The sequence below is a fragment of the Chaetodon auriga genome, chromosome 20, assembly GCF_051107435.1.
Source record: "Chaetodon auriga isolate fChaAug3 chromosome 20, fChaAug3.hap1, whole genome shotgun sequence".
In the NCBI taxonomy this organism is placed as follows: Eukaryota; Metazoa; Chordata; class Actinopteri; order Chaetodontiformes; family Chaetodontidae; genus Chaetodon; species Chaetodon auriga.
In genome coordinates, this window is record NC_135093.1 from 5,608,363 (window position 1) to 5,622,860 (window position 14,498).

At 46.2% G+C, this 14,498-nt stretch overlaps 1 protein-coding gene across 5 annotated transcripts in view; it reads right to left on the reverse strand.

The window, feature by feature from the left end:
• Positions 1–14,498, reverse strand: part of rnf157 (ring finger protein 157) — a 24,289-nt gene continuing 9,791 nt past the window's right edge. Inside the window, exons 8-20 of one of the 5 annotated variants that reach the window (XM_076760241.1) lie at positions 14,439–14,486; positions 14,194–14,265; positions 13,918–14,077; positions 12,628–12,740; positions 12,312–12,544; positions 11,986–12,088; positions 11,685–11,793; positions 8,956–9,170; positions 8,790–8,852; positions 8,630–8,678; positions 5,234–5,344; positions 4,132–4,166; positions 1–2,144 (exon numbers count right to left, since the gene is read on the reverse strand). In XM_076760241.1, the coding sequence (XP_076616356.1) occupies positions 4,132–4,166; positions 5,234–5,344; positions 8,630–8,678; positions 8,790–8,852; positions 8,956–9,170; positions 11,685–11,793; positions 11,986–12,088; positions 12,312–12,544; positions 12,628–12,740; positions 13,918–14,077; positions 14,194–14,265; positions 14,439–14,486 (1,311 nt within the window). In that variant the 3' untranslated portion in view covers positions 1–2,144. The remainder of the gene's footprint in view (positions 2,145–4,131; positions 4,167–5,233; positions 5,345–8,629; positions 8,679–8,789; positions 8,853–8,955; positions 9,171–11,684; positions 11,794–11,985; positions 12,089–12,311; positions 12,545–12,627; positions 12,741–13,917; positions 14,078–14,193; positions 14,266–14,438; positions 14,487–14,498) is intronic. The other 4 variants (XM_076760243.1, XM_076760240.1, XM_076760242.1 and 1 more) reach the window with 4 other exon arrangements.

Genomic DNA, 14,498 nt, shown 5'->3' on the forward strand with positions numbered 1-14,498 from the left:
CTGTTTAGATGCAAAAACTTTATTGTCCGTTTGATGTCTTCTTTTACATTTTCACTCGTAGTTCTAGAAAAGTGGGGTCGGGACCCATTCCTTTGATATCATACTGCGACTGGTGCCAGAGAGCCGCTTCATCTACACATTTGGACAGTGATCACATGACTGTTTGCAGCTTGGATATAGTAGTGCAGCACTCTTGACCGTAACAGTTCGGGCCAAGGGAATAAGGAACCAGCAACCGATATATAACACTGCAGAAGGATATGGTACGGCTTTATGTGTGCAGTGATCCACCATCGAGTATTCTACAGGAGGGTGCAGGCTGACCTAGACTAACATGCTTACTCTACTATCGCCTCATGCACCGCAAAGTGTGTTGTCTAGGAAACAGCTAATAGTGCATTAAATGTTGATATTGTCCCTTTTCAGTTATTTGTTATGTGAGCACGCATGTGTGTGTGCGCAAGTGTGTAAACCGTTACAAGTTTTTCACATGTTTTCATCCACATTCTATTAAACGACACAGTGTTTTGCAACAAATTAAAACACAGAAACGGAGAACGTCAACAACAGGTGAGCTATACATTAAAGTTATACAAAACCAAAACAACTGAAAGCTTCACAAACGAGGAGGAAACGGCTCGTCGGGATGACTAACGGGGAACATGAGGGTGAGCAAAATGCCAGCTGGCCACAGTGTGGTCGAAAGCTCACGTGTAGCTTTTCAAATTCACTGCATGATGGTTTTATTCTCACAAGGAATCCCTTTACAATGGCAAAATTAAGATTTAAAAAAAAAATAACAAACACATTGAAGTGGCTGAATCTGAATGTAAGGAGCCAGTGCAAACACAGTTCTTGTTTGAGCGTCCTCCTGCAGGAGAAGAGGAGGAGATGCACATCGGGCATCTTTATTGCTTGGTGGTACTTGGTGATTTCCAGTTGCACTACGGTAATACTGACATGCTAAGATGGAGCTGCAGAAGGAGAGGGTGGCATGGTGTGTGTGTGTGTGTGTGTGTGTGTGTGTGTGTGTGTGTGTGTGTGTGTGTGTGTGTGTTTAGATAACCAGGGTTCAAAGTTTAATTCCAGTTTACGTGACGATTTAAATGTCACATACATTCCCCTTCTCGACAGATCGGCGTTCGTCGTCCTACATTCTGTGCCACGTGTTTTTTTTTTTTTGTCTCAGTCCGTTTCTGTCCATTTTGGCCGCCGTTTCCTGGCTCGCCCGCCGCCGCCCTGCAAGTCCGGCCGCTTCCGCGTTCACATTCAGCAGAGGTGTTTGAAAATCATGGCGGGAATGAGAGGATCAGCAGAAGTCGAAAGCTGCATGCGAAGTCGAGACGGGAGCTCCCTGATCCGAGGAGAGGGGTCAGCACGGTTTTAGCTCGCTATGGTACGGTAGCCCGGCGTGAGCTGACGTTTGAAGTGTCCGACCACTCGTTCAACATACAGTTTATGACAGAGAAGAAGTACATTAGTAATAAATCCGATTGCCGATCACAGTAGCCCCTGACTGTTTGGCTGGTAATAGAGGAGAGGAAAGGAGAGGAGCAGCATGTGTTTCTCTAGAGATAGTGTCACAATACTCGGCTCTGATTGGTTAGACCTACAGGTAATAAATAACAAAGTAGCAGTAGGCGAATCATTCCCACGACACGTTAGGTCACAGACAGAAAAAAAAAAAAAAAGAACAAAACAAAAAACTCCTGTGAGATAAAAGTGCACAGACGACGGACAGGTGAGGCCGTTCTGTTCCTCTTCCCTCCTCTTTCCACTCGAGAGGAGTTTCAGCGCCAGCGAAGACGATCAATCCAGGAAATGTTCAGACAGACGGAGGAGGAGGAGGAGGAGGATGAGGGGTTTCCCTGTTCACTGAGGACAGTATCCAGTGATGCAGCACTATGGCAGGGTAAGAAGAGCAGACTCTGGACGGAGAAGTCTGTGTGTTTTGTGTGTTTTGTGTGTGTGTGTGCGCGTGTTTGTTTGAGAGTGTTACACAATGAGTGGTCCGCGGCGGGGATGTTTAGGACTCTGGCCGTCCCTGTTTTCAGCCCCCTGCTCCTCCAGGTTGATATTGCTGGTGGAGGTGTGGTGGGGGAGGGGCTCCAAAACAGGCCTGTAGCCCCCGAGGTACATCAGACCTGGAGGAGAGACGAAGACAGAGAAAGAGGGTCACGCTACAAGAAGCGTCACTCAGAGGACATTTCCCCAAACCTGACACAAGACAGAGACACAGAATAGCAGAGTCCTACATTTTCTGCTCATTTTCAGTGAGAACAAAGCAGGACGAGCTGTCGTTTATCACATGTGGTGTCTCATATTCCCCTTCAACCCGGCCTGTTCGAGGCAGGAACGCTGTGCCGTTAAAACCTACAAACTCAGGATGTGGCAGCGTTGTTGTTCGGCAGCAGAGGTACCAACAGAGCTGACTCATCAACATCTGTGTAAAAACGCTCGAGCCGGCAGGACTGGGCAGGGGGTGCGATGGCCTGATGATGTGTTATGTCCCGCCGCCCGGGGATTTAAAGGGCAGCTAGCAGCAGTTAGCAGCTAACTCAAGGAAGAACAGCAGTCGAAAATGGGTTCAAATTTGTGCTTAATTTGAATGGAAACTTGACTAATCTGTCCTGTCCAATAACACTGTGCAGGTTCTGCAATGACTGGTGGGCTTTGGACGTGTAGTCTGACATGTGTCTCACTAACTGCAGGAAGTTAAGGCAGCGAGATCACTTAATATGACAGAGTGAGCTCTAAAAGGACTCAGATGGCCTGCAGTCTGATCCTGGCATTACTCTACGTACGACTTCGCCTTCACGGGACACTTCCTTGATTACTTTCTGCTGCTCTTAAAGCAAAATTAATTAACCTGCACCCACTGCAGAAATGAAAAATGCATTGAGCACTCTTATCCTGTGTGTCAAAACATGTCACAAAAAGCATTTTTTGGGTGTTCATAAATCAAAATCCATCTCTTTTCATCCTGTAAAAGGCATCTTTGATGACTCATGCTGCAGTCTGGTTAGACCTGAGACAAAGATCAATGTGTTTATCTGGATAAAAACAAAGTCGCCCTACTGGGACTTAAACTTGGCTTCTTGGCTTCCACTGCAGAGGACGTGATATTTTTCTTAAATGGCACAATACTTTGTTGAATGTGAATGTGTTATTCATTGAATTAAAAAAAACTACGCTGACTCAACAGTAAATATCATCAAGAATAAATGCAACTTTCAGGGAATAAAATTAATTATTGATAGTTTCAGGTCTCAACCAATATGAATAATGAATAACATCAGCAATCAAAGCGTGCTCACCTCAAACACTACTGCGCAACGTGAAAATACGACAAAATATAATGAGAGGCAGATTCTGAGCTGTGACTGAGAGAAGACAAACACTGCAGTTTTAAAGGGCCGCTCCAATAAAAATCAAGTTTTCAACCTTGATAGCATGTGTAAGGGATGTTTTTCATATACTACAGGACATATGAGGAGCGAAATAAGCAGAGAAACATGGATTCAGGCAGCCAGGGTTTCATACCGAAGAAATCAATCCCGTCATGCGGCTTTTCATATCAAGATAACGCAGTCAAGCAGAAGGCTCATGTTATCTATTACCATTACATTTGTAAAGTTGTACAGAGTGACGGAGAAACACGTTACCATCCTGATACATCGACTTGTGCCGCCCTGTACAATCGCTCCTCCTCTTCCTCAGTCGGTTTCTGGTTCAAACATGTATGGCTGAATTACTCCTGTATTACTCCTTTTGCCATTGTGTGTGTGGCATAAAGTAGCAGAAATCAAGCAGAGGTTTGTGTGTTTGGTGGGCAGGTGGGCTCGAGCTGCAGGCGAGTGACGGAGGGGTGGGTGGAGGTAGATTATTTGCATATTCATAGACTGACACATCTATTTTGAGACATGAGACAGGTATTTTTTAATGGAAAAAACCATCTAAATATGTAATTTTTATGAACAGAGATTAGTTTTGGGGGGTTTAATCAATGCCAGGGCAGGAACTTTAAATAAAATTGAACCACAACAGACAGATAAAACGAGTTAACAACACAAAGTAATCTACAATATATGACCCTGGTGTCTGATCTAGCATCTAACCATAACTCCATACCTAGTCCTCAATGTGCACTGGGCACGACTCCTCATCTGTCCATCCGAAAGAAGGCGAGAGAAGGAAAATAGAGACAAAGGAGAGGAGCGAAAGAAAGACAGAAAGGAGAGAGAGGCAGGAAGAAAAAATGTCCAGGAAAAGACAGCAGAAGATGTCGAAGAATGACGGGGGAAAGGAGAGAAACAGAGAGATAACAGAACACTTTTACGACACAGAAAGAGAAAACATGTCACACCATCCACCATAAAAGACCAACGGGGGGGGATTCAAGTGAATGAAGGTAAATCAGGGTTTTGGAGGGGGGGAGAGGCTGAGAGCTACGACAATGATGCAGAGCTAAAGGCTGTGAAGCAAGTCTCAGCCCGCAATTACTAATTAAACAACCAAAACTCTTAAAAACAGCAAATCGGGAGGATTGACTCCTTTAGCTCTCATCACAGTAACTCACCGAGTGTGAGGAAGCAGGGAGGAGGACCAGGAGAGGACAGGAGGGGGGGATGGAGGGGGTGAGGGTTACAGATGTTTGGCGAAGCGGCTCGGAGCTGGCAGACGCTGAACATGAACTCTGGGATGGACCAGACTCTCTCTCTCTCACTCAGGAACAGAAAACACGGCATGCAGAAAGCACTCGTCCGACACGCGATAAGATGCACTTTACACGCACACAGAAACACACACGAGGCTTCAGCTGAAGGGGAGAGGGAGGGAGAGAGTGCATAGCTAACCAGTACTGGAAAAGCAATGAAGCACCACAACACCAAAGGGTAGGGATGAAGAGAAGAAGGAGGCCTCCAGATCTTCATGCTGGGCAACGATGCTACAAAACCTCCTCTCTGCTCCCTAACTGCCACTAAATCTGACAAAAATTCAAAAATCTGATTTGTTTTTCTTGTTTCTTTCTTGCTTTAGTTTGCATCAGCATGTTAGCGTAGCGAGCTAATGTGCCAGGAATCCTTAATTCTTCTGACTGACGAACTCATGCACTCTGCCTCTGCTCCCCCTCGTCATCTTCCTCACCCTTCCTCTCCTCACCCTCCCTCCCCTCACTCTCGTGCCGAGTCCTCAGCTCTCATCGGTCCATGTTCGAGAGGTTGCCACTCACCGGCGAATCGGCTGTCGGGAGCCTGCTCATTATCCAACCCCAAAGAGGGCGTGTCACAGAGGGCGACGCCCTGATTGTTATTGGCCAACTCTGGACACCTGCTCCGCCCACCTGCAAGCGAGGGCAAAGGTCAAACAAGAGCAGCCAGGCACAGCGGGGGGAGGGGGGAGGGACAGGCAGGGTGAGGGAGGGGAGGGGGAGGGTGTCAGAGGTGGAGGGGTGAGGTCGGCCATGCTGGAACGGCATTAAGACGATGATACATGATGAAACATTTCTGCGTTTTACCACCATGTATCTGACTTCTACACGAGAGTTTGTCCCACGGACACCAAAATCAAACTCATTCGCTCTGATTCTGCAAAGACTGAGACTTTCTGTACAGAGATCAAAGTCTTTTTTTAGAGATTTATCATTTGGCCGCTCGCTAGACTTTGGACAGACTGTTTACAGGGAAATGACACTCGCTGAGAGAACATGTCAGCATAACTTGATCTCTAGTTTACAATACAGCAGGAGAGATTTGTGCCTTTCGTGTCTAAAAGTGCTGTGAAATGTGTGGGTTCTTTTTTCATTTGCACATTAATTTACTGTTTTATCCAAGTTTTATTATTACCATATAGGGATCGTGGACAGAACTTAAAGGCAAAATCAGACTTTTATATGACCTTTGCATCAGTGTGATGGATTATCTTGTTCTTAAAGTGGGTCAGCAAACAGGCATCCCCACCTGGTTATCTAATCTGAACTGCTTTTCCAAAAACTGTATCATTGCGTACAATATAGTTTACTGATACCTTCATGATACAACCCCAGTTCCAAAACAAAGTTGGGACGCTGTGTAAACCAAATAAAACAGAATGTAGTAATTTTTGACATTTAATCAATTAACAGGAGCAACTAAAAACTGGGAAAGATGTGGAACGCTCCAAAAACACCTGTTTGGAACATTCCACAGGTAAACAGGTTGATTGGTAACAGGTGATAGTATCATGATTGGGTATGAAAGGGGCATCCTGGAAAGGCTCAGTCGTTCACGAGCGAGGATGGAGCGAGGTTCACCACTTTGTGAACACGTGATTGGATGAAGGAGATTATTAAATGGGCTCAGGAACACTTCAGAAAACTGTTGTCTGTAAAGTTACAGTGTAGTTTTTCCATGAATTTTACTAATTTAAACAAAACCAGCAGACTTGTTGACCCTGTTATTTTCAGCTGCCATTCTGTTCTGTCACTCAACACTGTTTACTGATACTTAATCGTGACTCACTAGAGCGAATGATCTTCTGATTTTGGTGTCTATTTCTAATCAGATAAGATGAGAAATTAGTGGATTCGCATCTTTCCACCTGTTCCAGCATGGCCAGAAAACAGATACTGGCATGTTTAATATGTGCAAGTGCCTCATGCCTGCAGCAAGCCTGTGTGTGTGTGTGTGTGTGTGTGTGTGTGTGTGTGTGTGTGTGTGTGTGTGTGTGTGCGTGTGTGTGTGTGTGTGCGTGTGTGTGTGTTAATGAGGAGAAACTGGCAGAGATGACTGGATGATTGGCAGCTCAGCACAGAGACACAGACAGGGCACACACAGAAGCTGTCTGGCAGCGCCGGTGCAGATGCACACACATGTGCGTGCAAACATACATCCTATAGCGCGTGTGCACATTCACAGTCTGTCAGGCACAGGTCCGCTCGTCTCCTAAAGAACTGAAAGGTCATTCAGTAACTCACAGGTACTCAGAGATCGTTTCAGGCTGGCCCGAGGTGTCCGAACACACACACGCGCGCGCACACACACACACACACACACAATCCACAGAGAAACTAATTTACATACACAAGTTTCAAACTGTTGTCTAATGAAGGTGATCTCGTTCAAGCGTTACTGTTCATTGACTCACACTCTCCATGTACCTCAGCACATTCTTTAGCACTCCATCACGCACACACACACACACACACACACACACACCGATGGAGCACTTCACTTCGTGATGCAGCAGCTAAGAAAAGCGAATGCACCGTGCAGAGCTCTGCTGAGCGAGAACACGTAAATGATGGCCCTCATACACATACAGCAAACACACAAGCATAGAGAGCATACACGTGGACACACAAACATTTACAAAGTGGTGCAAATCATGCAAATGCAAGCCAGTAGCCTGGTGTGCAGCAGAACCTTATGATGCCTACGTGCTCATTTCCTGTTGCGAGTCAAAGGACGCGCCGATCAATTGGAATCAGTCGATATTTGCCTCTAATTGTTTGAGTGCAGGTCCTGCTGACTTTTCACTGCCTGATCCGTCAGCTGTGGGACAGTTCGGGGGCTGGACCGTCCAAAGGATGCAGGGTTGATATCAGTTATTTTTTTCAGTGGAGAGACAGGTGGGAAACATGTCCGCCTAATGCAGAGGCTGAAGGTGAGGGACAGATAGCCAAAATTGTTTTAACTACGTTTTGGCTTGAGGCTAAAGTTATGCTAGGTGTAGACGGTCAATAAATACATCCAAAGCTTAGGCTAACTACTTGTTGAACCACACAAAGTATGGCAGAACCTAATGAATACCAACACGAGGGGGGGTCACATACTCTTTCCCAACTCTTAACAAACAGCGGATTGTGAAACTTGGACTTCAATTAAACTTGAATTTCTCTGCCGGACTTGGAGGAGCCTTTGAAATGGAACAGGCCTTGTTATTTCAGTCCAGGAAGACAGACTTTGGAGGATCCAGTCCCTGAATTAGTTCATAGCCAGAGGCAGTGAATGTTCCCGTCTATCCCTTCACAAACTCGAGACGAGGACTGTTGTGAGCGGTGGGACTCAGGCAGCGTCTTCGGGCTGCTGGTGTCTAACAGGCGCTGCGAGCCTGCGGCCGCATTGTGAAGATTAGTGGAGTTAACAGAGCGCTTCTAACTTTTCTGAACTAAAACAGAAATATTTCTGGATGCTGCGGATTTTATATGATCACAGTGTTCGACTCGGAGCCCCGCTCTTGTCTCATCTAGTCCAGGTTTGTGTGACTGCAGTGGGACAATCAGTGACAATCGTTACACGTTTTGGTCGTCTTAACTGTGAAGTGGACCGAGGTTCTAGTGCACACACACCGTATGAGAAGCCATTTACTGCATGTTGTGGTGGTTTCAGCCAATGTTACGTGCATTTCGAAAGGGACTGCCTCATCTAGAGGGCAGCATTTGATATTTATTCCCTCTATTTTAAAAGGGTTGTCATTACTCAGCCATGATTCAAAAAGATTTATGGACAGCAACGATATATTAGAGCGACTGCTCAGTCTGTAATATATAGTTTGTATGAAAGGTCTTTTTCACATGGCCTGAGAGCAACAGATGCAAAGGGAGGTGAGGGGTCAGGGGTGAAAAGTGAGGGATGGTCACCATAGTTACCTTTCCCATTCGACGGGGAGGAGCAGTCCTCTTCAGTGACATCATTTCCCTGGAGGAAACAGAAAAAAATCTTTGTAAAGCTTTACATATATACCACATTAATACATAAAATGAGCATTAATCACACCCTGCCGAGCAAACATCGGTGTATTACAGTCACCTCTGAGTCCTGCTCCTCTACAGCCATGGAGTAGTTTTGCTCCTTTGGCTCCTGGGAAAACTCCTGAATGAACAGAGAGAGACAGTCCAATGAGAAGACGACATGTTTATGACACATTTCAAGCCGATTTCCCCTCCATCCATCCCTCCACCCCTGGACTCCTCACCCCGTCCTGCTGCGACGGCCCTCGGCTCTCCATGGGGGCGTCCTGGTTCTCCTCGCCCTCGCCGTCTCCCCCATCATCCCCCCCGTGCTCGCCTTCGGCCCCGGCCAGGTAGGACCCTGACATGGAGGACATGGTGTCAGTGCTGATGTGGGAGTGCTGCGAGTGCGACGAGGCCATGGACATCACTGACTGGACCAGGCTGCTGCTCACTGGGTCTGGCAGACAGACGGAGACACACATCACGGTCCGGCTCGGGGTCGGAGGATTGTTTTCTTTGGTTGTGAGGTGAGATACGAAAAAAAAAGTGATCTGACAACCTGCGCTACAGCTGGAGACACTGCACAGAAGTGTCAGGTGGATGCGTAACGTGTTAGCCACGAAACAGTTAGCGTACATTCCTGAGTACGATTTAAACAACCCAGATAAACTAACATGCTAATTTGTGACTTTAAAGGTGCTGCTTCAAACAGAGCATGGCTAGCTGTTTCCCCCCACTTCCAGTCTTTATGCTAAGCTAAGCTAATCCTCTCCTGTACGTTAAACTCTTAAAGGACGAGAGGTGGCTGACTGAGCGTTTCTAAAGCTCTCAGAACCTCAAGCCTGTTTGACTGAATTCCCTCCAGACCTCCATCAGCAACACAAGCTGGAAGCCCGACTACACCGGGATTCGTTCTGTACGACAGGATACGTTTGAAGTTATTATTTCATCCAGGCTTTGACTCCAGCTGGAATAACAGTCCTCGCTTCCTGTTTTGTGCCATCCAGCAAATTTCCCATAAAATCTGATCCAATGGCACCAATACATGACGCTGAGGTGGTTCAACCTCATACTTATGTTCAAACGCTCCATGCGGCTCTTAGCCTTCTTGCCAAACTTCAGAGATATTGCACACCACACTTGGAGGAAATGTTCATCCTGAATGTACACCACTGCATAATCTGACATCTTACATTCATTTAATAGAGAGACTGAAACACGGAGAAACAAACCGCATGTCAGCTGCCAGAGAAATTGTATTTCACAGAGAAAAATCAAGAACAAGCACAGCCGCATACTATAGATGACCTTAAAAATGAGAACACTAAAGCTCTTTTCAGACAGGCTCCTGCAGGCTGTTGAAGTCGTGGCTTTTTGTCATTCAGACATGGGTGACTTTTACGGCTTTCTTTTATTTATTTATTCATTTAGGGAAAGGGCCACGCGCTCGCCTGATATTTGACACCTGGTGCGTGAGAACAAGCAGTATCACTGCTGGGTGAGGGGACCCTTTAAATGAATTTGAGGGAAAAAGTTCACCTCCAAGAAGCATTGTGAAGTCCAAAAACACACCAAAGACAATAAATATATCATTCTACCTCCTGCCCACAGACTGTGGGTGGAAAACAGCAATTTGCTAAAACCTGGTGAACTACATCTCTTCTGGTTTTATATCAGGTTAATGTTCTTCAAGCATTGCTCCTGTTCAAATAAAGAAAGATGAATGACCCAAACACACCACCAGTGGCACATGAATTTTCTTTTTTGCATTAAAATTATGGTTTAGGAAACACTGGAGCTAACAACTTACCCGTCTGCTGTGCAGAAAAGCGTTTAGGAGTTTAACAAGTCCTCCATAAGATCACAGTCCCACATCAGTAGTTAGATTAAATTATTGAAGTAATTAAGTAATTCATGGAGACGCTGCTGCTGTGCCACATCGTCCCTCTCCGAATTTGGAGACAGGCGCATCGATCGGGCTGCTGAGCTCAGCTCTGGACGGCTCCAGCCCAATTTTTTTTTTTTTCCTCATTTATTAAACAGATAACCTTTGTGCATAATACATAAAGACTGTGTGACAAATTTATGATGTTACTGGACGACTGAACGAGACGATTTTATTTTCCCTCTTTTTATGCGTGTTTCGCTTCAGCCTCAAACACATTGATCCAAAGGCCAGAATTTTTCCAAGCAGACACTGTGGGTGGGGGGGGGGGGGGGGGGGGGGCACTCTTTCAAATAAATAATAAAATAATGACATTTATTTAGGCCTAATTGGCCTGATATGAGGCTGTATCAGTGTGAACAGACTCTTAAAAATATGGATTATCCATAATGATAACTAGATACTGAACTTGAAAGTGCTCTCAGACGTCGTCTAAGGAAGCAGTGAGCGCTCAGTACAAAACCCACAGTTCAACTACCAATGAATGAGTCCCCATCTCAACAAAAGGAGTCCTCTTCAGGACTCCAGGAAGGAAACAGTGTCTCCTCCTTTGCTTTGTGATTCTCCGACGATTCCGGAGTTACCTCCCATATCCGGGCAGCGTGCTGCTGTCGGGTCCAGGGAATGGACAGCCTGGGAGTCGAGCGGTTAGATGGCGGGACCACGGAGTCGAGAGAGCGGACTCGGAAAACGTAGAACGGGTGAACTGTGAAATGCAGACTCATTGCCAGGGTTTGGTGAGCTCATCTACAATGACTCTCAGGACAGACTGAGATGAGGAGACTGTGAGGACATTCCTGCACTGCTGGGACATTTTGGCCACTTTGAGGACTGTTTGAAGGTTAAGACTTAAGATTAAGTTAAGGGTAAGGGTTGGGGTTATTTAGTCGTGATGGTTAGGGTTAGAGGTAGGAGCTGGGGACGCATTATGTCGACCAAGGCCCTCACAAGAGAGAAAACGTGTGTGTGTGTGTGTGTGTGTGTGTGTGTGTGTGTGTGTGTGTGTGTGTGTGTGTGTGTGTGCACCTTCAGGGGAGGTGATGGTGGAGGAGAGCGGGGTCCCGGTGCAGGATGACTGGTCGATGGCTCCAGACGAGGAGAGAGTCAGGTTCTCGCTGTCTGGAGTCACTCCGGTCTGAAAAACAACAAGCGCAGCAGTGAGAGAGGAGCTCACAACACCACAAGATCCTCCACACACAAACACACAAGCAGCGCAGCCTTTGGAGATATCTGACACTGAGGTAAACAAAAAGGTTTTTCCTCTTTGTGTTTCTCTCGCTCTCTCACACACACACATACACACACACACACGCACACACACACACACCTCCTGCTGGTCCACAGCGAGTTTGTGGCGACAGGCCTCCGATTCACTGCAAGACTTCTCATCTTCCTCCTCAGGAAGCACAGATGAATTCTGGGAAAGGGACCTAAAATAAGCAACACAATGGACAAAACAGGAGTGGGTTTGATGCACCTGGACCAGTCGGACACAATAAAGCAACACAAGGACATTTAAAAAATGTGTGATCTCAGCAGGACGTGGTTATAATGAGGGTACGATGACTGTTCATTTGAATATTTAAACATATTTTGAAAACATGCCTATGATTTGCCCATAATTCCCTCAAGACATTCGTCGGCCACACTCACTTTGAGCCACTCTTCTTGAGTTTGAGCCCCTGACTGGAGTTGGAGTGGTCCAGAGGGGACAGCGAGCGGGCCGGCGCCGGGTGAGGCTCGCTGCTGTACGGGGGCAGCGCTCCGGACACGTGGCTGGGACCCGAGTGTAGGGGAGGAGGGCCCACCGAGGAGGTGTTGAGGGGGCCGTTCAGCGCCTCCAGGAGAGACACCGCCTCGTAGCCTGGAGGGATGTGCTCCGACGCCTGCGAACGAAGAAAGCGCGGCGGTGAATTCGCTGGGACTGAGAACGGTCATTACCTTCTACACGTTGTGTTTGTTTGCTCACCGAGTGCTCCTCTGAGTCAGACGTCTGTGAAGTGATGACGGGGTTAAAGCTGGTCGGTGAAAGAGGGCTGAGTTTCTTCCTCATGGCTCGGATCTGCAGCAGAGCTCTGAAAGCTGAAAGCAAAACAGAATGACAAAAGAGATTTAAATCATCTGTCAGCATGATAATAATTATAGCACTGACATTTACAATTCAGGAGAACCACTGATACATTTCAAGGCCACAATTAATTTAAAAAAGGGACCAATCATCTGCTGATACAAAGGACCCTAAAATGCATAAAGTGCTGTTGTGTGAGATCCAGTGTTGGGCTGTTTTCACCGTGTTGAACAGATCTGAAAAGAAATGGAGCGTGAAACAAAGCGTTTCCTGCTGCTCAACATATGTGAGGCCATATGTGTGGACACATTAAACAGCCTGATCTTCCCAGCTCAGAAACAAGCTCAGCTCAGAGATTTTTGTTGTAGAACTCCTTTGACTACATTATTCCAGTAAACAGATAAAAAAAAATAACATATCATCCTCCTTTTAACCACCACCAGCTGCTTCAATCATAACACACTGAACTGGAGCTGCTACGAGACGTTAAAGTCTCTCGCTGTTTGTTTGCTTTAGTCTTTCTCCCCCCCGTGTGTCCGTTTAAACCCTTCCCTCGGCTGCAGCGGTCAGTCAGCAGTGATAAGTCAGTTGCAGTGGCTATCGCTGAAATGTTGTGCTTCTGTAGAGGAACGCCTTGAAATACATGCTGCATGAGGCTGAACCTGAGAATCGCCTCAGTGTGGAAAACACACAAACATCTTGTCCAGCGTCTAAAAGACTGTAACTGTGCTTCCTGCAATGTTAAACAGTCTGCAGATTAAATAATGCTTTTTTCCAGTGACACACATAAACAACAAGTCCGTCCATACGACCTTCAACCTTAGCTAACTATTTATTTATTTGCAGTTATTTAACACCTTTCTGGCACACGGCCTAGCTAAACTGACCAGCAGTCATCATCATTTCCCAAACTCTCTGTTTGACGTGTACACACAGATTCACTGAAACCAGCTTTAACAAATCTGTGCTTTAGGAGGCATTTTTAACCAAAGAACTACAACAGTGTTCGCATATGAACAACAGGATAATCATCATTTTCCAAATTTTTCGTATGCATGTGAGCAAAACCTGAATCTCAGTTGATTCCTCTGTATCTGATTATAATAAAACAGACATTTCAGCAGTGTTAAGAGGCGGCTTGCATCAATTTCATCAAGCACTTTTCTCATCTCGCCGTCGACGGGAACTCACGCAGTCTGCAGATGGGGCAGCAGTTGGCCTGGTAGCGCAGAGTGTCTGCGCAGGCGTTGCACAGACACAGGTGTCTGCAGGGTAGGATGAGTGTGTCTCTCACGTCCGACAAACACACCACGCACTCAGCACTGTTGTCGCTGATCTCATCGTCAGCAACCTGAGATTAAACAAAAAATTTAAATGAAAGAGAGAGAATTTCTTTATTTTACTCCGCTGCCATGTCACTTATGATGCACTCAAAGAGGAGCAGACAGTACACCGTCTGATATTCACCTTTGATTCTTGGCTGTTGTATTTGTTCTCGATCCCGTAGATCTCCTGCAGCAGATAACTCACTCCATCCACCTGGGGAGAAGGAACAGCGTGAAGAAGAAAGGCAGCAGCTCTCGTGGGCCGGGCGTAACGTTCAAGAGGGAAATAAAGCTTTGTTGTATCTTTGTCGTTCAAAGGCGGGGAAAAAAAAAAAGCTTTACACAAAAGGAGGAAGGAAGAGAGAGAAGAAAAGCAGGAGTATTCACCACTTGTTTCTGCTTCAGAGGCTTCACACAGTAGCTCCCGTCCATGTGCTGGAAAGAAAG